This window comes from Chamaea fasciata, unplaced genomic scaffold (genome assembly GCF_029207755.1).
Source record: "Chamaea fasciata isolate MVZ Bird 193981 ecotype frontalis unplaced genomic scaffold, bChaFas1.0.hap1 SCAF_41, whole genome shotgun sequence".
NCBI classification, from domain to species: domain Eukaryota; kingdom Metazoa; phylum Chordata; class Aves; order Passeriformes; family Sylviidae; genus Chamaea; species Chamaea fasciata.
In genome coordinates, this window is record NW_027094126.1 from 1,840,561 (window position 1) to 1,862,482 (window position 21,922).

Sequence of the window (21,922 nt, forward strand, 5' to 3'; positions counted from 1 at the left end):
GCCCTTCTGATACCTGAGCTCAGGTGTGTGATCCCCACAGCGGGAGCATCACCTCGGCAAGGCACAGAACGGACAATTTAGGCTCCAGTGGAGTCAGCCAAGCCCTTCCCGAAAAGATGAGCCAAACCAAGGCCTGACTTCTCCAGGACACTGCGGTGGGTTCGTGCCCTGTCTATATCGGTGCTGTCTGGAGGAAATCCTGATGCTGTGACATTCCCACCGGAGCCACGGCTCCTTCCCAGCACTTCCCCACCCGTTCCTGGCCGGGGCGAGCCCTGGCAGCCGCTCTGGTCCCTTCCTCATCTGCGGCCGGGATCCCGGGAGGGTGGACATGGGACTGCCGGCAGGATGGGGGGACAGCGGGAGGGGACAATCCCTGGGCACCCCCTGCTCGGTGTCACCGGGCACGGGCACAGGGAAGCGGGACGTGCGGCATGGCAGTGCCGGCGCTGGCCTGTTCCGCAGTGGCCCTGCGGGATCCGCGGGGCTGGCCCGAAAACTGGGAAAATAGAGGAAAAACAGGGCCCAGGGCGGGCGGCGGGTCGGAGCAGGGTCTGCCCGTGGCGGTTGGAAGCGTAAAGCATTCTGAATTCTGCAATTAGAAAAAAAAAAACAAGCAACCAACAAAACCCACCCCCCCCACCCCCCCCCCCAAAATCCCAAATCCGAGAATTTTCCACCACGCGCCTCCGGCTCCTTCCATTCCCTTCGCGGGGGACGCCGCTTGCCCCGCGCGGCGCTGCAGCCACCGCGCCCTCTGGCGGAGGCTGGCGGCGCTGCCGCACTCCCCCCTCCGCTGGGGCATGGTCCGTCCCGGCCGTGCCCCGGACGCGCTCGGTGCGCCCGGAAGAGGCGGCGGCGGCGGGCGGGGAGCGGGCGGGACGGGCCGGGCCGGGCGGCGCGGCCGGAGGCGGAGCCCGCGTGTCCCGATCGCCGCTCCGGGCACCGGGGAGCGCGGGCCCGCCGGCCGCGGCGGCACGATGCTGCTGTTCGTGGAGGTGAGGTGACGGCGCCGGGCCATGTGGCGGGAGGCGGCGGCGGGAGGCCGCGCACGCCGCGCCGGGGGAGGGGACGGGGCTGACACAGCAGATCCGGGGGCGGCGGCCGCTGGGCTGGGCGGCGGGGAGGGGGGATGTCGGTGGGCGCTCTGGAAGGTTCCGCCGGGGCAGGGGGGGCGGGGGAGGCGCCGCCGTGACCTTCGGGTGCCGCCGCGGCCCGGCCGTGAAGGTGACGCGGGACACGCGGGGCCTCCCCGAGGCCTCCCGGGAGCGGGCCCGGCCCGGCCTCTCGACACGCGGGGCGGCCCCTCGGGCCCGGCCCCGAGCGCGGCGCCTCCATAATTGCGTTAATGAAACGCTGGGGGTGGTTTATGGCTCGGGAGGGGGATGGTTGTGCCGTTCCCCGGCGCGCCGGCTCCGGGCGGGACGAGGAGCGCGGCCCAGCCCGGCCCTGGAGGTCACCGAGGAGGAGGGCGGGCGCCGTGTCCGCTGTGGCCCGGGACGGGGCTTCACCTGCTCACGGCGTTTCACGGGTTCCGTGAAGCGGTTTGGGCCTTTGCTGAACGAAGCCGGGCGGCCGCTATAAACTTTGCACCGAGTTTTGTCCCAAAACGTGCACGGAGCCAGGAGCAGCCGGGGCCGGGGCGGTAACGGAGGGAGCCGGGCGGGCACCGGGCTCTGTCTGCCCGGCAGGGTTCAGCTCCGGGGGGTTCTGCTCGGGGGTTTTGTTCGGGTAACGGGTGAGATGCTGCTCTTGGGGCTCACCCACAAACACCAACACGTGCTCCGTGGTTAGGAACCTCTAAATAAAGCACTTTGGGAAACGCGTTATTTTTCTTAAGCGAATCACCTCAGTTCCGAGCTGAACGTTGCCTGGCTTCGCGGAGAGGAATAAAAGTTGTCCTGAACACGGTGACAGGTCTGGAGGATTAGGGGCTGCGGCGTTGTGCTGGAAGAGGAACTGCTGGGGCTGACGGGAGGCGTGAGCAGCTGCCTCATGTGAGAGGCCCCTGCACGAGGCAGGTTCTGGAATGCGGGATGGGGACGGCCACGGGAGCTGGGGCGGATCAGGGAGCACATGGCTGCTGCTGGGGGGCATGGGAGCTGCAGCTCGTCAGCACTTCGGGATCTTTGGGGAGTCCTCAAGCACAAACTCAACTCTGGTCTTCCTCTAATAATGTTGGGAGTTTCTGTGATCTTCATTCTGGAAGCCTCAATAGTATTTAATTTTAAGTCCCTGAGCACCGTCTGGACTTTCTGAAGGTTTCTTTTCACTGCCAGGGCAGAGAACTGGAGTTCAGAGCTAGGTGTCCTGGAATGCTGCAGTTGGATGCTTGGGAGCACAGACAGCAGCTTTATCTGGGGAATCTTTGGGGATGCCTGGAAAATAAGGCCCAGGATGGGTGGAAGTCCCCAGGTTTTCTGGGGGATTGGCTGAGTTGCTGTAGCTGTCAGTGTTGGTTTTAGACCTACTTGAGGTGTAAATGCGGTGATTGTGCTGAGCCCTTCGCAGTGTGGTGGAGGAATTGGGTTTCCTTCGACATCCTTTAATTCCAAATCTCTGCAGTGATGGCTCTCTAAGGGCTGTATAAGGCTCATGCTGTTTCATACATTTATGTGTGGGGCAGCCTTTTTTTCCCCTCTAAGCCAGGATCTGTGTGCTGTTAACAATAATTAGGTGCTTTGGGAATATTAATAAATGCATCGAGAGAAATGGAATTGATAACGGCTGCTGGGCTCCACTCAGATGGGTATGTGCTCCTAATTCCATATATCTGTAATTTATGAGGGAAACGGGAGTCTCTGCGTTTCAGGTGGGTGAAATGCTGCCCATGGTGTTTCCTAGTTACAAATCCAGGACTGTGGGGAGCGCTGAGTGTTGTTGGCCCTCTCAAGCAGGTGAGGCTTCCTGTGACCCCACACTGGCCCTGTTCACACTGCTCTGACACCTGCAGAGAGCACAGCTGTGCCCTGGCTTTTCCAAGGGGTGCCAGAGGCTGCCCTGGGCACGGGGGGGGGGCTCGTACCAGCTGATGGAAAAACCCTGCAGCTCCTGGTGGGAGCAGTGCTTCTGTGACCACTGAAATTACAATGAGCTTGAGACTTACCTGGGACGCTGAGAGCACCTGAAACCTGCCAGCGGCTCTGAAGGAGTTCTGTGTGTTGGTTTGACACCGGCTTCTCCTTATCCAGCCTCTGGATGAGCTCTGAGCAGGTGACCACCCCTCAGGGAAGGTGTCTGGGCCCCTCAGGGTGCCTACCTGCCTGTCCCCCCGCCAGCACAAGGCTTCTCTTGGCCGCCTCCCGTAGCATTGCTGACCTTGGGGTTTTTCCATCCTGCTTACGTTTCCATTTCTGGAAAAGGGTGAGTTTCTCCCCTCACAAGTTTGGTTAAATTCTCTTCTGGATTTTTTTTTTTTTTTTTTTTTGCTTTGATTCTGTTTCAGAGAGTTTGTCCGCTCCAGGAAATCTGTCACAAGCTCTGGGTTAGGGTTTTAAATTTGAGTTTAATATTAAAATTGAATGCTTTCAAACTCTTGACTACCTGCATTTTTGTTAGCTTAATTGAATCTGGTTAAGTGTAATTTAAATGTAATTACAATAAGAAAAATATCCTTTGCCATGCTTCAGAATGAGAACTCCCTTCAATAGCCAGTTTTTAGCAGTTGCTGGAGGAGAATCTTTGATCCACATCTGCTGGGAGTAGCGTGAGGGAGAGGGGAAACTGCGCTGAGGAGGAGAGCTTTGTCAGCTCGTGGAGCCCAGCGAGTGTTCCCAACCTTTGTCACTCTGTAAAGCTTTAACCTCAGTCATGAAAGTTCCCGATAGCAGCTGGGAGGATCGTGCTGCAGCCAATCCCACGGGCCGGGCGTGTGTAGGCTCAGTTAAATAAGCAGGAATTGATATTTTGGCCTTCTCTTCTGAAGGGCCGCTGGCCGGGATGGAGCGGTTTTGTTCACGGAGCGCAGCATGGATTTCCCAAAAGCTGATGGAAATTAGGGACTTTTTAGCCTCTGCAGTCCGTGGGGTTTTGCTGTTAAATGAGTGAGAGCAGGGCTGGGTCCTGCTGGGCTGTTACAGCTCGCTGTTTCTAGCACAAGGGGAGGTGCCCCACGCTCTGTTCCAGGTGTGTGTCCCAGCCATTGTGTTCGTGATCCATTCATCACTCCATCAGAGTTGCTTTTAGTCCCCAGTCACCTCCAGAAGTGCAGTAACCACCCCAAAGTGTTTCAGTTTCACTTTATCACATTTATTCCTTCAGATTACATTAGGCCTGAGCTCAGTGCTACTCTCAGAGATGGAGGTAGTGAAGCACAGTTTATTTTTAGAGAAGAGTGAATCATCTCTTGGATGTGTCTTGTCACTTTTTGCTTTGTTGAAAAGTAAATTCAAGGAACTGGGACCTGCTGGCTCTGGGTCTGTGAGCAGGAGCCCATGTGGGCAGGTGATGCTGCCCCAGGAGTGACCAGAAGCTGAGCAGAACTTCATTTGGAACTGCTGAACTGCAGTGACAGAGCCTGTGGGTGCAGCAGGTTACTGGGTTTTGCCTTGCAGGTTGTTTTGTTGGGCAACAACTACTCCGAAGTCTGCAAAGGGAAATGCACGTGTGTCCTTTCACCCTGAACTATTTCCAATTTCCAGCTCTGCTCCTGGGCAAAGATTAGCGGGAGGGGAAGACTGTTGCTATGTGGATTAAATCAGTTGTGCATGGGGGGGTTTGAAACTCAGAGCTTTGCAAAAACCGTGGTCTTTGTTTTGCTTCTCACATGGTTGTCTTGAACCTCTCCAGTGTTTGAAGGCTTCTTGTTACTGAACTGGAGCTTGTCCTTGCGGCCAACAGCTCTGGCACGAGGTGTGACCTTGGCAGAGGAATTATCTCTAAAGCTATTGCAACTGCTTCCTTATCCTTGTGCTGTAAGTTTGAGGCCTGGTGGTGAGCCACTCCTTAACTTCAGAATCCAGGAGCTTGGCCTCCAACATATCCAATTTGCTTATCTGTGCGTTGGTGGATATGAGCTGGATTAATGACTTTCACCTTTTAAAGTCCAGCAAATTGCAGCAGTGAAGTGGAGCGTCGTGCGGTGGCTGGAGGAACTGTTTTAGCTGCCTGAGGGGCGTTGGGATATCTCGGGGGGGGGAGAATTTTTGCAGAAGGGTAGTTTCATTCACTACCCTATAACTGTAGTTATTCTTTCACTATGTGAATGGAACAAAAGCCATGTTTTTCCTCCATGCTGCTGCTGGACTGTTGAATTCCTCACCCAAATGCCTTTGAGCAGCTTTGGGAGAGGGGCCTTGAAGGACTCTATATTTATGTTGTGGGAATGAGTGTTTCTCTGTCAGGTGCCAGGCTGGAGTTTTGCAGTTCTTGTCTGTCTCGTTGGTAACCCTCTCGCTCTAATTACGGTCCTTGTTGCCCAGACCCAAAGTGAGAAGATCCTGTTCTCTCCCCCAGCAGGCTGGGATGGTGTGTAAGTTTGTCTTGGCAATTCAAAACCTTTAATCTCCTTGGTTACAAGTTTTAAGGAAATCATTAGTGTCTGTTGATGTGTGTGAGATTCCTGGGGGAACGGGGCAGGACTCGGGTGAGTTCAGGAGGGATCCTGGCACAGCTCAGGTGATGCTTGGTTAGTACAGATGTCACTAATTCCGTTAAGTTATACAGTTTCTTCTCCTTGACATATGTTTTTTTACCTTCCTTTCTAGGAAGGGGTCTGGAGGAGGGAAAATTTCCCTTTCTGGTGAAAGGGGACTGGAGCATTATGACAGTCAAGTCTTTAAAAGCTTATGAGTTCCCAGAGCCCTTGCCGAGTAGCCGCTGCCTCCGCTGATGTTGTCGGATGTCAATAAAGAGAGGTTGAAGGCAACACTTCTAATGGAGGTAGAAACGAAATACTTGGAAAATACCAAGGATTTTCCTGTTTTCATTAATTAAAAAAGAATCACATAGGTGCTTAATAGCTGGGTAGACACTTGACATGTGGAACTCTAGAGACAATCACTAAATTCACCTGTGTTTTCTGGCTTGAATTCGGCGGCTTCTCTGGGTTGCTCTGACTAACCAAAGCGTTCTGATCTCTTCAGCAGGTAACATCGAAAGGTGCTGGCTTGAACCCCAACGCAAAAGTGTGGCAAGAAGTGCCCCAGGGCAGCGGTGAGGCCGTGCCCCCCACCAATGGCACAGAGCACACGTGGCAGGAGACAGCAGCAGCCCAGGGGACTCCAGCTGAGGGTGAGGTGCTGGGACAGGGGTCGTGATATGGCCCTTCCTGGGGGGAAGCTCAGCTGTGAGGAGCAGCCTCTGGCTCTTGTCCTTGAGGTTGTCAGTGCTGACGGAGCGATGTGCATGAAAGGAAAATGAGAAAGCAGCAGTTGGTTTGTAAGAGTGGTGGGCCTCAGCAGTGGGGTGTGGGTCAGGAAGGTGCCTGAGCTCTGCTGGAACAGGATTCAAGGGGCCTGGTGATGACCTTGTAACGCGCTAAGAGGGGAGCAGGGTGCTGAACGTGTAGGAATGGATTCATTGCTGCACTTGAGCATCCACTGGACCCTGTGAACAGGAAAATGAGATCTGAGGGCCACCTGCAATCCTGGGGCACCAAGGTGCTGCTGAGAGCTGTCAGGAGCATTTGTTCTGGAGCAGACCCTGTGCAGTGTCCGTGGTTAACTCCTTTCCATTCAGGCTGTTCCACTGATCCCATTCCCATCCTTTTACCACAAGGGCATTGTCCAGAGCTGAGGATTCACCTGGGTTCTCTTGTTTGGCTCGGGCTTGATCCGAGGTGTAGCTGAGGTGACTCAAAGCATGGCAGAGGATGCAGGAGATTCCCTGCAAAATGGTTTAGTAAAGGTTAGGGATAAAGAAGGGAACATTCAGCTTGCGTGGCCTTGTCAAAGGTTTCTGGTAAGTCAGCAGAAGTGAGGAGAGAGTGCTGGGTTTGTGCTTTGCCTGACAAACTCATTTGTCTCTTCATAACAAAGTGAAGCAATTGAGGCAGTGTAAGCAATTTTCATCCCTTGTTTTTAGGAACCTCGCTTAAATATTTCAAATTGCCTGTGGAAAGGCTGATTTTTAGATTCTCTGCCACTTTGGGGATCAATTTCAGGATCCTTTATTTACTTTTAGTTACTTTTCCCTGAGAGCCTAGTGCAAACCAGATCTTCCTGAAATTGGAGAGGTGTAAGTTCTATCCAACACAAAGTCTAAGAAATACAGGCTAAGGTTAGACCCTCTCAGGTACAGCTTTCTTGCCTGTTTGTTTTAACGTTGGCAGCCAGAATTTTTCAAATGGGAGATACACTGAAGCTGACTGGAGTTTTCCTGCTGCTGGTGTGTTCCTTTGCCAGGTAACATAGAGATCTCAGAGGACAGCTGCAAGCAGTATGAAGTGATGTATTCCCCGTCCTGTGAAGCCACAAGGAATGGCACAGGAGTTGATGAGGCGTCAGCAAATGGAATTGTCCTGGCGACTGAAGATCTGGGGTACCAAATCTATGAAGTGTCTGGTGAGTGTTGAGGTTCAAATGCTGCTGTCAGTGTCTGTAACCCCCCTGGAGCTGCTCTAAGTGTGGTGGGACCAAGTTGGAGCTCTGACATGTCCGTGTGTATCCAAGAAGCTCCAGTATGGCCTCAACATATAGCCAAAAAGTGGGATCAGAGTCATTTTGAGAGGATGTGGTCTGGGGGTCTTTAAGCATCTGGGATGAGCTTTTCCTCTCGGTCCTGCCCAGAGGGGATTCATTCTTGTATTCTGCAATGAGGTGTGTCCTTGCCTGGTCTTGTTGCCGTGAAAGTGGGAGCTGATGGTGGCTGTGGTCCCTTTCAGGTGATGGCGGCTCCACTGTGTCCACAGAAGACATCAGAGAATGTTTGAGAAAACAACTTGAGTTCTGCTTCTCACGGTAGGTGCAGTTAACCCACCTTGGTGTAAACCCTTCATTGGCATAAAATCCTTGGCAAATATCCCTCTTCATGGCTTGAAATGTACAATCATCTTGATAAAAACACAAAGCAGGATTTGCTAATGTGCTGTAGAGGCCCCGTGGCACCTTCCAGCTGTTTCAGTCCAGTCTGTGCCGCCGTGTCCTTGGATGAGGATGACTCCTGTGCTCCACAGTCATAAGACGTTGAGATCATTTACTGTGTGGCACCAGAAGTCTTTTTGGCAGATCCTTTTTTGCAGACCGACATGTAGGGCACTGGAATTTCGTTAAGTTTTTAAAGTTATCTTACTCTGCCTTGTATTGATTTGCTGGGATTTGTTCCAGGAGAGGAAATCTGAGGGTGTTTTGGTTGTGAATGGTACTGGTGGATATTTATTTAAGCCTGTAGTTGTCCTCTTGTTTTGAGTTTTCTCGAAGTCAAGTTCAGGATCTTTATTAAATAATAATTTTATGTCTTTTTAGAGAGAATCTTTCAAAGGATCTCTACTTGATGTCTCAGATGGACAGCGATCAGTTTGTTCCAATATGGACAATTGCCAACATGGAAGGGATTAAGAAGCTGACAACAGACATGGACCTTATTCTTGAAGTTTTGAGATGTAAGTCTGGGACTTTGGTATCTGTGTCAGTAGCACAAAGAATCCTTCCATGCTTCGGAGGGATGTTGTAGTCTCTGAGCTGGTTATGGTTTGTTGTTCTGGTAAATGTTGACAAGAACTTTACTGAGTAGGAGGCTCTTCCAGACTCCTGAATTCTCATTCTTTGTTCCAAGTTCCATGAAAGAGTTTGCTGCTGCTGAGAAGTGCACAATGTCCAAATTTTATCCTTTATTTTCAGCTTCTCCTATGGTACAAGTGGATGAAAGGGGGGAGAAAGTCAGACCAAACCACAAACGATGTATTATCATTCTCCGTGAGATCCCTGAAACAACACCTATAGAGGTAAATAAAGAAATAGGAAATAAATAAAACTCGTGTTACTGGTTTTGGAAGGTGTCTTCTACAGGGCTTCAGACAGCACCAGGAAAAGGTCAGCTGGTGTTTAATGGGATTAAACAGGGATATTTTTCTCCTAGACCACATCAGTAACTTTTTCTGCCTGGGTGCGTTGTCAAAATAGCCAAAACAAAAACTTACTGCCATTGTCCCTTCCCATTATTTACTGCTATATTTAAACCTTCTTAAGTAAACTTTTTTTTTTTCCCACTAAAGCTGAGCTAACTTGGCTTTTCTGGAAGGAAGTTTGAACTGGTTTCTTTTCAGATCCAAAAATAAATCAGTCCAGGGCATAGCTTGGAACTCAGGCTGAATTTTTGTCACAGCAATAACTTTACTTGATGTCAGATGGTTGTTTTGGCAGCAAGAAATGTTACTAAACATTTCTCATTCATTGAGCCCCAGCGTGAGCTGAGCTCATTATGCCCAAGGAGGGAGGATAATAAAATTCCTCCTGATACTTGGTGAGCAGAATGATTTAGTTCTTTGTTTTTTAAAGTTGTAACACAGGGTGTTTGTCTACCAGCATTTTTAATGAATTCTTTTAATGCAAACACTGGGCAGCTGCTTGTCCCTCTCTTTACAATCTGATTATTGCAAAGCTATCAGGTTGCCTTGACTTAGAAATATTTCACGGAATCATTGTCTCCATGCCTGTGCTGATCCAAAGCCACACTTTTCCTACCTGTTTCATATGAAAATATCCCCAGGTCTACACAGATCTTGAGTTTTTTACCAGCTGAGCCTGCTCTGCTTTACCTTGGAAGCCCAAGGGGCTGAGCTGGGTTTTGTGGGTTAAGCAAGTAGAGGGTGATTTGATCAGGGGAATAAAAACATCCCTGGTCACGGGAGAGCAGCAGCTGAGGAGCTGGAGCATAAACTTGAGTCACTTTAGTGTTCACTCTACAAGGGCCCTGAACTTCTCTCCCCAGGAGGTGAAGGCTCTGTTCAAGAACGAGAACTGCCCCAAGGTGATAAGCTGTGAGTTTGCTCACAACAACAACTGGTACGTTACATTCCAGTCCGACACAGACGCGCAACAGGTAAGGCTGCCTTCCTCTGACACCCCAGCTTTAATCCTTCCCCTGCTCAAGGAAAGTGCCCGTGTGTTTCCTGTAGCTAAAAGAAATATTTACTGATCCCCTTTTTGTTGTTTTAAGAGATTGCTGGCAGGTTCTGGTTAACAAGACCCAAGTTGAGAGATTGTGGGGTTATAATTCCCGTGCCTTGGCTCGTGCCTCGGTGCTCGCTGGCCATGACTGGCACTAGAATCCTGAATTTGAGGTGTTAATGAATTTAGCTGGGCTGACAGGGAAGCACATGACTGCACATTGCTGTTAAATCACGGAACATCCTTTGGGAAGTACAACTTCATCAAGATACCCTAATGTTGGTCTTTTTTTTTGTACCTACAGGCGTTCAAATACTTAAGGGAAGAAGTGAAAACCTTTCAGGGCAAGCCAGTAATGGTGAGGCTTCTTTAGCTGCTCTTTCTGTTGGGATTGATTGTGTTGTTCCAGTTTGGATGATGGTGAGCTGAGGACTCAGCAGTGGGATAGTCCATAACTCCAGCTCTGGAGGCTGGAAACGTGAACGAGGTCATGGGGAACTGACAAATTACAGTTCAGTGGCTGCTGGTTACTCACAGCACTGCTTCCCAGGGGGGGTGAAATACATTCCTGTGCTGACTTCCCTTCTCCACTTGCCCCAGAATCTGGGTTTGCAGAGCTTAGCAGAGGGATTCCTGCCACTGTGAGCCTTGAGTTGACCTCTGCACAAAGCAGCTAGAGCAGAGTGCATGTAGGCTGAGAGGAGCTGTCAGGATTGGAGTCTGGACTGTTCCTGCTGTAGAAAGCAGCGTTTATCTTCAGTTCTCCAGATCACCCAGCTAAAGCAACGTGTGTCCTTCCCCTTATCATGCTGTGGTAATACGAGCTGAACTGATTTAATCAAGTTTTTATCCATAAGCAGTAATCGACCTTCACATCCCTCCAGCAGGCAAGAAAGATTCCACGTTCCCCTTTTCCCCCAGCTAACTCATGGTGTGATTTGCTGTCTTGCAGGCCAGGATAAAAGCCATCAACACATTTTTTGCTAAGAATGGTTACCGGGTCGTGGATTCCAGTGTGTATCCCCAGCCCGTGCAGACCCAAGCCCAGTTTGCCTCCCCCCTGTTTATGCAGCCTGTATATAGCCCTCAGCAGTACTCCATTTACAGCATCGTGCCTCAGACGTGGTCTCCCAATCCTGCACCTTACTTTGAGACACCACTGGTGAGTAACAGCTGGTGAGGAGGGGAGCAGGAGCTCAACTCATCAGGGAGAGTAATAATCACTAGGGGGGTGAGAGGGTGTTCCAGGTTTCTTGGTCAGATCCTTCTGTTTTGTGACGCTTATGTCATGGCCCTGATAAAGCAGCACTGTTGGAGGAGCTGCCACATATTTCAAGGAATTTTGGTGTGAAATTCCATTTTTCTGCAGCTTGTGTTACTGGAAGAGCCCATAGCCTTTCCAGGAATGGGGGAAGTCTGCTAAAGCAGATGTAGACTGTGACCCTGTGGGGATTTGGCTGGAGTAGTGAGTTCACACCACGCTAGGTGCTGTAGCCCAGTGTGAAATTAGAGCCATGAGTAACTGCTGAAGCTGATCATTAATCTGCAGACATTTTCTTTGTAGCTCAGCCACTGAGACTGTTCTGTCTGTTGCAGGCCCCGTTTCCCAATGGTGGATTTGTGAATGGCTTTAATACACCAGGATCATATAAAACAAATGCTGCTTCTCTGAGTATAGGTCGCCCATTCCACAGGAATCGGTAAGAGAGTTCTGCCAGGTGTTTGCTCCTGCTAAACTTACAGTGCTGAGATCCTCAAGTGTCCCTTGCATGTCACATGCAGTGTTTTCTGATGGGAGCACGTTATTTATTTTGTTTTATCAAACGTGTGATGTTTTTCAACTGAATTAAAAAAAAGGAAGTAGAAGGTGGCAGCTTAAGATCCTAAAATAGTGGACAGAGTGCTGGAGAGAGGAAAGGTAACTCCTTTAAAAGCCTCAGAGGAATTTTTGCAGACAAATAAATAACTTCCTCCTAAGGTCATACTTGTAATTATGTTTGTTATATACAGATTATAAACTCCTGCAGCACAACATAAGCCTTTCCTGCTGGGATCAGGCTCGTGGAGCTGCTGATTCCTGCAGTGGGAGTTGCTTGTCCTGACTGCTGCGTCCAACTGCTCGGTGCTGGGGCTGTTCCTGTAATTTATTTGCTTTATCCCCATCTTTCCTGAGAGCTGTAAGGACTTAGCTCAGACATAAACACTGGGGAGGAGGAAACACTTTGTATTGCTGGAGCGATTGCTCTGTGAATACAATGGAGCAGCAACCTGTGTGTGGGGTGGGAGTTGTTTGTGTGCAGCACAGGGCTGGGATCATGGGAATTGCTGGTGGTATTGTTGGAGAAATCAGTCGACAACTGCCAGGGCTGTGAGTGGTTTGTGGTGCAGTTCAGGTCTGTGGCTGTTGGCAGAAGGGGAACTTCAGGCTCTGGTCTGTGGTGACTCAGCAGAGTCTTAACACAGACGGTGGAACTGGGAGCGTGACTCTGCCTGGAAGATGGAGCAGCTGCTCCAATTGCAGCTGCTCGGCTCCCAACTCACATCTTGACAAAGGTGGTTTGGCTTTTTTTTTTTTTACTTTAAGTTGTGCACAATCAGGTATATGGACCCTCCTGGAAGTACAGATGCTGCAACTGTGCAAGAACCGTGTGTATCCAAGCACCTTGAACTGCCCCCTTGTGCATCACATCTGCATAACCCTAAGCTTTTAAAATCCTGGTTATGTAAAGACTTCAATCTGTAAAACTTGAGTGCTTGAGGTTGCAGCTTTAGGGTCAGTGTGTGCAGGTCCTGCCGGCCCAGTGATGATCCAGTATCGCGCTAAGAGAGAACAGGTCACAGTTGGAGGCTGGGCAGCCTGTGCTCCCTGCTTGTCCTTCCTCCTGCTCTTCCTTCCTTCTGCTCTCACGTCATTTCTCTTTCTCTCTGCTCTTTTTTTCCCCCCCCTCTTTATCTTTCCTTGTCTTTTCTGCTTTGCTCTTCTGCCCAGACAAGACTGTGGCCTTCTCGATGACGGGTAAGATTATGAGATCTGAGGGCTGAGCAGTGACTGGAGAAAATGCCGCTTTGGGAACAACTTGGACAAAATGGAAGAATTAAGTGGACTTCACTCCACCTCCTCCCTATGGTTTTTGCTGATGGGAAACTTAAACTTTATTGGGCCCTTAAAACTGGTTCTTGATACGTCTTGAAGCTGGGAAGTGTGAATTCATCTCTGTTCAGCAAATCTCCTCTTGTACTGCAGAACAGCTTGTTTGGAGAGTCCATCTAGCTGCTGCTTTGGGGTTTCTGTCCTGGACTGTTAGACCTGATTTGTTTTGTGGTACAGACAGTTAATAGTTAAGTGCTGGAGTTTTCTCTGTAGCTAAACATTTGTTTAAGCCACTCGTATTTATTTTGTGCTGATTTGTTGCAACATCCTTGTGGGAAAGGGAGATGGAAGAACCATACTTTGGCTGGCACTAGGAGAGTTTCCCTGATTTCATGGAATGTTATAATGAGATCGTTTAAAAACAGCGAGTGTGCAAAATCCTCCTGCTGTCCTTAAATTACGAGATGTGCAGAGTTTACCAAAGGAGAGAGAATTCAGAGTTCTTATGTTTGATCAGTGCTGCGTAGAAAACCGGTGAGGGGCAAAAGTAGAAAATAGTTGAAGACACCTAAATGCTGCTCCAGGAAAGTGTTCCATATTGTATCTATCTGAGGTTTTCTGGACAATTCTGCATTTCAGACCCTGAACTTGCAGCAGCACTGAGTGTGCAGAGCTGTGCTCTGTGCTCAAAGGAGCCGCAGCTTTAACGCTGAATAATCAGTAACAGGGTGAAACGTTTGGGGGTTGGGATCTGCAGAGTCAGTGCTGGGGTTTTGGGAATGGGAGCAGCCAGGCTGAGCCTGGCCGTGCATGGCAGGGCTCGTCTGCCCTGGCCTGGTCTGCCACGTTCAGTCACTCCTGGCCTTGTGTCTCCGTTCAGTTTGTTTGCCTGTGGCCAGATCAGTCTGTTCCTTGGCCTTGGCTTATTTCTCCACCTCCATTTCCAATGCCCTGTGCCAGTGCTGCAGGCCCAGACAAAGGAAAAATTCTTTGGGTTCTTCTGGCTCTTCCTTGACCCCCTGGGATTTTTTTTAGTTGTTTGAGGTTTTGGGGGTTTTTTTTTCCCCTCCTGGGTATCTTTTGGGCAGCGATCTCAGACAGGAGTTGCAGTGCTTGCTGACCTGCCTTTCTTGCCAGCTGGTGGTGGTGGTTTTGGTGTGGATCCTCAACACGAGGGTCTCACAGCTCCTGCTCTGTGTCCGCAGGGTGAAGCCCCATTTCCGCTCGTCCAGCAGCTCCGAGCACCCGGAGGGGCCGCCCGGCGCCGGCGCCCTGCCCATGGGGGACCTGAGCAGAACCAGCTCAAGGAGTTTTGTCATGGAGAGACACAACAGCTCATTAACTGGGCACCAAGACCAAGGGTATTCCCAGAAGGATTCTCCCACGGCGCCGCTGGAGCAGAACGGCGATTACGGCGTCGGCAGGGGCAGGTAAAGGGCTGTGTCCCCTGTTTGCTGTCACGCAGCAGCTTGTGTGAGCCAAAGATATCAACCGTCAGCACAAAATACATTTCTGTGAGGAGCAGCCACAAGAAAACTGAGTGAAAAGAGAAAACTGATGCTTAAGGAAATCAGGAGCAGTAATTGCTGACCTGGGAGTAGCAATGGTTCCAGCTTCACTCTCTAGCTGGTAGTTAACTCTGACAAACAGCTGACAGTAAGACAGTGAGGCGTCTTTATTTTAAAGTAACTGATTTGTCCCCAGAATTAAAACGTGCACTGACTGGTGTTCTTGTCTTTAAAGGAGAAACGTGTTCAGAGGTCGGAGGAGACGGGAGGACGACCGAGTTTCAGTAAGTTCTGCTTCTCTTTTTGCAGGGAGTCACACAGAGTGCAGAGTGTTGGCTTCCCAGTTATCAAAGGAGTGGCAGAGTCCTTAAATCCTCAGATTCCATTGGGGGTTTACAGTTTTTCTAGGAAGTTGGCTGACACTTGCTCAGGGCTTTCGCTGCTCGGTGTTTCGACTCCAGTAACTTGTGTTTTCCTTCTCCAGAGACCCCAGCCTTCAGCAGAAACAAAGACTCAGACACCAAAGTTTGACTTGCTTGCATCCAATTTCCCACCTTTGCCTGGCAGCACAGCAAAAATTCTGGGAGAGCCTGTGCTGGAGAGCAGGATGTCTGACATTGTTAAAGGAGTCTGCAAAGAGAAGGTGCCTGATCTTGTCTCCATACACACACGGGCATATCTGGGTGCTGTGGCTCCCTTTTCCCTCTTTAAGGAGTTGGTTTGTTAGAGCCAGTGGTTTAATCCCAGACTTCATACCGGTTTGTTCATAGAACAGTGCACTTCCCTGGGTTTTTTGGGAATGCAGGGCTCATGCAGTTATGCTGTTGTAAACTCAGTGATGTTTAGGAAGAAAGCAGGCAAAGGAGGAATGTTGGCTGTTGGAGCAGGAGCAGTTTGGTGGGGTGTGGGCAAGGGATCTTTCCAGATGAATTTGTTCTTTGAGCTGGTGGGACCAAGCACTGATATTCGGGGTGATCCAGCCTTAGTTCTGGTTTTACCCACTGCTTGCTTTGCCCAAATGGAGAGGTATTGCTCTAGAGGTGATGGTCCAAAAGAAGTAAAATTCCTATCAGGACTTGGGCAGCCTTTGGGACTGCCCCACTTCTCAGGTGTCTTGCACTGCCGTACTGTGGAGCAGTTTGAGAATTGTTCTGTATTTTTGCAACTTCTGCTCTGTGTGCAGGAAAGCAAAGACTCCCTGTCCCCGTGCCCGGCTCCTGCTCCGGAGGAACAAACGCCCAGCGCCGCCCAACCGCCCGTGCCCAGCGTCAGCTCCCCGAGCCAGGCTGAGCCTGTGGTGCTGAGGTATGCACAGAGCATGGGCACACCGTGGAATCGTGGAGTGTCCTGAGCTGCAAAAGACCCACAGGGATCATCCAGTTCAACCCCTGGCCCTGCACAGACACCCCAGCAATCCCACCCTGGGCATCCCTGGGAGCAGTGTCCAAACGCTGCTGCAGCTCTGGCAGCCTCAGGGGAGCCTGGGCAGTGCCTGAACCCTCTGGGGGAAGAACCTTTCCCTGATATCCCTCCTAACCCTCCCCGGGCGCAGCTCCAGCCGTTCCCTGGTGTCCTGTGCCTGTCCCAGGGAGCAGAGATCGGAGCTGCCCCTCGGGATGAAGCTGCAGCCCCCAGGGAGTGACCCCTCAGTCTGTTCTCCAGCTGAACAGACCCAGAGCCCTCGGCCACTCCTCCAGACCTTCCCTCATCCCCTTGTCCTTGCTTTGGACCCTCTCCAGCAGCTTTAGGTGTTTTCCATATTGTGCCCAAACTGCCCCCAGCACTGGAGGTGAGGCCACCCCAGTGCGGAAGAGTGGGACAATCCCCTCCCCTGCCTGTCTGGCAGTGCTGGACCTGATGTCCCCAGAGCCTGGTGACCTTTTGGGCTGCCAAGGTGCTGCTGACTCATTTGCACGTTCTAGCAAAGTCTCTCACCCGAGTCTGGCAGTAATATTGGGTGGTGTCTTCTCCAGAGGCCACCAGATGGAAAGAACAGATCGTGGTGGGAATGGCTGTGCTGTTCTGTTCTACACTTTGTGACTTCAAAGAAAGGAAATAATCTCTGAGACATGAGTGTCGTCGGGAGGTTTTAATTTGAATTGTTGTTGCTTTATCAGCACGGTTCAGCCAGAGAGCAAACCAGAAGAAGTGTCTGCTCCAAAGGACGTGGCCAGCCCAGCTTCTCCGCCGGCACCTGTCAGTCCCGTCAGTGCTGCAAAGCCACCGAGGACAAACACCTCCTCACCTTCTGCTCAAGCAAGTGCAGCTCCTGCCCTGTCAACACAGGTAAGGCCCCGGGCAGGGAACGGGAATGACACGGGGAGCTTTCTCCGGGACGTGCTGATGGTGCACCTGGGAGCTTCCCTCTGCTCGCTGTGCGTGTTGCGCCGTGACTTGGTGCCCGGGATAGGCCGGGAGGCGGTTGCGGTGCGTAAACCCCGCTCTTCTCCTTGGTCCCAAAGGAGCCTCGCAAGCTCAGCTACGCCGAAGTCTGCCAGAAGCCCCCAAAGGAGCCGCCTCCAGCCCCTGTGCAACCTCTGAGGGAGCATCGCACCAACATCGTTCCCCCTGCCAAAAACGAAGAGAACGGTACGTCGGAGAAGGCTCCGGAGAAGGCTCCTCCTCACGAGAGGCCCGAAGGTCGAATGAAGGATTACTCCGGGTTCCGCGGCAGCGGAGCTCCCAGGGGAGCTGCTGGCAAAATCAGGGAACAGAGGCGCCAGTTTGGACGCAGGTCTTCGCCTCAGGGAGCGCCGCGCCGCCTCGGCAAGGAGCAGTACGTGCCACCCCGCTCACCAAAGTAACGCTGGGCCAGCCAATGATTTTGTTTCACTTGAGCTGTGGACTTCAAAGAGCAGCAGAGAGACTGAGGAGGGAAGGATTCGGGAAGGGGAAATACTGAACTGGAGCGTGGCTTTTTGTGTGGAGAAGTTCGTGGAGGGTCCCTAAAATTCATCTCTTAAAAAAAGTGATTTCACAAATGCTGGAGGATTCCAATCACTATAAATATAGAGATTATAATTTTTGTAATTTTTTTTTTTGTTTTGTTTTTGTTTTGTTTTTAATTTGCAGAGGGTTTCCTGCTTGAAATCAGCTTTGGGATTGTGAAAGTAGCGTTTTGACGAAGTGAGAGAATACGAGTTGACGAATTAACCTGTCTCTCGGTGTGGGAGAAAAAGGATAAGAGGATATTATTTTTGGAAAACGAGCATTTCTGTAAAATTAGGACTTTTTTTAACCTATTTAACGTTTGGCTTGTGGGCTGGCGTGTCTGCCATGGATGGCCTGGCGTTGCAGAGGCCTCTGCAGCAGCATGAGCGGAGCGAGTGCAGCCAGAACTGTTGTCATCGCTTAGTCACTGATGATGAAAACTGAATGTACTACTGTAGTAACCCATGTGTTTCCAGCTTGAAGTAGAGTCTCTTGACCTTACTAATATTTCATTCAGCAAGCTTTTTAAGGTAGAAGTTTTGCAGGATACTGGATTGTAGATGAGAGTGCGTGGACAGCAGAAATTGTCTCGTAGACGCAGTGGGAGGAGGCAAAGGGAGCATGTGGGAATTTTTATTGTGCCCTTTTTTCCTCGCCTCCTTTTGAGGGCAACTCCTTAGGTTTGGGGTTTTGTTTGTTTGCTTTTTTTTTTTTTTTCCCCTCTCTTGTTACTTTCTCTAATTTCTTTATTACAGACTTCAGTGCATTTTTCTTGGTGTGTTTCCCTGAGGCAGCCGCAGGGTAGGACGGGCAGGTGGCTACACAGCACCTGGTGTTACCTGCACAGGTGAAGAGCCTGGAATTCCAGCTGCAGACGTGGGATTCTGCCTTGCAGGTGGGAACTCTGGGCACTCCCTGTCATCTCTGGATGACTGGGCAGCAAACCAGAGCTGTGGCTGAGTTCTCTCCGTGCTGCCTCTGGAATAGGCTGTTGGCTGCTCTATTGCCAGAAATCAGGGTTTAGACTCCTGGGAGCTCCTTGTTTACAGCTGATGTCATAGCAACTGACTCGTTTTTAACTGTTTCAAGTGGAACTAAAGATGCAGAGTTAAAGAAATCCCCTGGTGTTCAGAGAAGCTACTGGAGCAGTGGCTCCCTGCCAGCTGTGTGCTGACTGAATTTGCAACACTATTGTGCAGTAAGTGGTTAAGTTTCAGGGTGATTAATGACCGAAAATAGGAACATTCAGCGCGTTAATCTGCCAAAATCAGCATACCAGGGTTCAAAGTTCTGTATAAAGTGTTAGGGAAAAGTAGCTTCCAGCAGTAAGAATCACATCTTTATTTTTTTCCTCTTTTTTTTTTTTTTTTCTTTTTTTTTTAGTGAATAGCAAGTGTACAAATTTAAAGTTGTAAGTTGTGAACACTGGAAAACTCAATTGTGATGTATTCCGTAACCATCTTAGTAATATATGCTCGTGTTGCCATAGAATGAATGTAAGTGGCAGTTAAAATAACTGTGAAATTTTTCATCTTCTGATTTCTTAGCCAGATAACCCTTGGCGACTTGGGCCTCGGTAGGAATTCTCTATCAACTGCTTGGAGAACACTCATATCTATTTTTATAAATATATATATAAAGCCAGAGTTGTCATTTCTCTAACTTATTATTCAGCTTGGCAATTGCTTTGAGTTGATTCCTAACACAATACAATGTATTTATGCAGTTAACTGTTCATTTCTAGGCACGTTCTAAAGAGAGAGTCAGAGAATCATAGAATGGGCTGAGTTGGAAGGGAACCCATCAGGATCATGGAGTCCAACTCCTGGCCCTGCACAGACCCCCCCCCAACATCCCACCCTGTGCCTAAAAGCATTGTCTAAATGCTTCTTGAAATCAGACAGGCTTGGAGCTGTGAGCCCTTCCCTCTGGGGGAGGACTTTGTCCTGATCTCCCACCTCAACCTCCCCCAGCTCAGCTTCCTGCCATTTCCTTGGGTCCTAAAGTATGTAGACATATATATATTTATATATAAATATATATATATATAGATATATATGTATAAACCCCAAAATCACTATTCGCTTTGAAACTACCTGTACTGGGTTTGGGAGGTTTTTTTTTTTAATTTAGTAAAAAAAAATCGTTGATCACATCCACAGTTTAGGGATTCTTACGAACCCTTCTCCGTTTGATAACGCTACTCTTGTTGGGATGATAGGCAAGTTTAAATATTTAGTGTCAAAAGTCCTGAAATGCAATGAATGCGAGGTTTAATTCATTTTAAAGGCTCTAAACAATTCCTGCAGCCAAACCGGAACGAAACAAGCCTGTAGGATGGTTCGTGGCTGTTTAGGGGAGACGTGTTCTGGGACGTTGAGGGAGCTTTGGGATGCTGACAGCTCTTGGCTGTTTCGAGGAGGAATTGTGAGGGAAGGGGCTGGTGCAGATGTTGCCCAGAATTCCCTGATCCAGTGTCAGTGACTTGATTGTGCTGAGGAGGACCTGAGTTGGTGAAAAGGAACTTGGTCATCGATCAGATGTGGGAAAACCCAACCAGCTGTGGCTCCGTCTTCCTTGTAGGGTGATGGCAAAGGGGTGCTCTCTGAGTGCTGGCAGTGTTTCCAGCAGCAGCTCGTGGCCCTTGTGCCCTGGATGTAGGTCAGGCTGTAACTGTTGGCTTTTCCCAGCATATCCAAACTTTTCCCAGCTTAGGGCACTTGGAATGATTTATTTCACACCTGCATGCAAGGATTTCACGTGAGCATTTCCCTTCCACCATTTCCACCTGTGGTTTGGGGTTTGGTGGTTTGGATTTTTTTTTTTTTTTTTTTTTTTTTTTTTTTTTTTTTGGTGTTTTTTTTTTTGTCTTTCTGTTCTTTTCTGCGCAGGGGGAAATTCCCAGTTGGATACAGAGGCTGTGAAGCTGTCGTGGGGTGGGAGTTCTCCTCAGCACTGGGACCTGGCAGGGACTGGCTTTGCCTTTTCCTCCCCGTGCTGAGCTGGGGAAGGATCTTGTGTCTGTCCCCACCAGTTTACCCGTTGGGCAGACTGGGGAAACTGGGACAGACCCACTGCTGGGACAGCTCCTGGATTCATGGATTTGTGTGTCCGCAGTGCTGGAACTGTCACTGGGCTCCAGGTGCGCTCCAGGTGACCACAGCTCTGTGGTTCCCTCTGGGTGTGCCCTCACAGGATACCAACTGTCCTGCTCTGCTGATATTAAATACCAGGAGGTGCAAATCACACCTAACTTTCAGTTTTTAGGAACTGTGACTTGTTTTCAGAGTTGTTGAACTTCTGTTAGGGACAGAAATACACTTCCCGGTTCAGTTCTTTTCCAAATTACCGCGTGTGGAAAAGATTGGGGCACTCTCTTGTGCTTTTGCTGGGAAGTGGAAAGAAGAAATTCTTTGCATGTGATAGTAAAATTAAAAGTGCAAAAAAAGTTTTGTTTCTTTTGATTTCTAACATTGAGTTAGTTTTATAGTATCTTACATTCCTGCTCTTGTTGTTTTGTTGTTTTGTTGGTTTTTTTTTTTTAATTAGCCTGGCACAGTATGATGGTGCAGTTTTAGCTGTAGAAAAAAAAAAAAAGAAAAAAAAAAGTAAAAAAAAAAGTAACCCACTATTAACCAGAAGAGAAAGATGATACTGTGGCAGATCAGTAGCAAATAAGTGACTTAATCGATGCTTTACTGTAGTTTAAATAGCTATGGCCTTACTACTTTGTCAATATCAGCTTAATTGTCTTGAAACTGTCCGCGATTTTTACTGTTCCCAGGTGAGTCCACCTGGGCTGAGATATCTGGTATGTACAGATGATATTTTAAATTTGTAAAATGCACCATTGTATTACAGACGATGCAACAGAAATGCACTTCGGGGGGAAATGGCTTCTGATGAGTTTTTTTGTAAATCCTTGATTACTACAGATATGCAATAGAGTTTTTTTGTTTCTAATTTTGATATTTCCTTCTGAAACGTAAGATTGTTGCCATTAATCTGAATGATTTCTCATGCTCTTCTTTGCGTGTATATATTCCATATAGTCTGAGCTTCCTTTAGGATGGTACATAATTTTGGGTTGTTGTAGTATTTTAGTTGGCTCTTCTCTTCAGTGCCTTTAGCGCAGGCACTTCAAGAGGTTCATTGAGTCTGTTTTTAATGTACAGTTTGGGAGGACTTGAAATGGAGTTAAAGCAACTTATTTCTGAAAAAAGAAAAAAATCCATCTGCAAACTAACCTGTAACAACTTTAAAATTTTATATTTAAGAACCAGATGTTTATTTTTATGGAACTTCAGTTATGGATACAGTTTCCAAAAAAAAAAAAAAAAAAGAAA

At 49.3% G+C, this 21,922-nt stretch overlaps 1 protein-coding gene across 1 annotated transcript; it reads left to right on the forward strand.

The window, feature by feature from the left end:
• Positions 1-900: 900 nt before the first annotated feature.
• Positions 901-21,922, forward strand: LARP4 (La ribonucleoprotein 4). Its single transcript, XM_066207577.1, is given in 17 exon segments — positions 901-998; positions 6,087-6,231; positions 7,344-7,502; positions 7,823-7,898; positions 8,403-8,539; positions 8,778-8,881; positions 9,868-9,978; positions 10,351-10,404; positions 10,999-11,208; positions 11,643-11,746; positions 14,343-14,567; positions 14,881-14,929; positions 15,130-15,288; positions 15,829-15,950; positions 16,763-16,931; positions 17,108-17,342; positions 17,345-21,922. Coding segments are annotated over 17 exon segments (2,280 nt in total). The 5' UTR covers positions 901-980; the 3' UTR covers positions 17,548-21,922.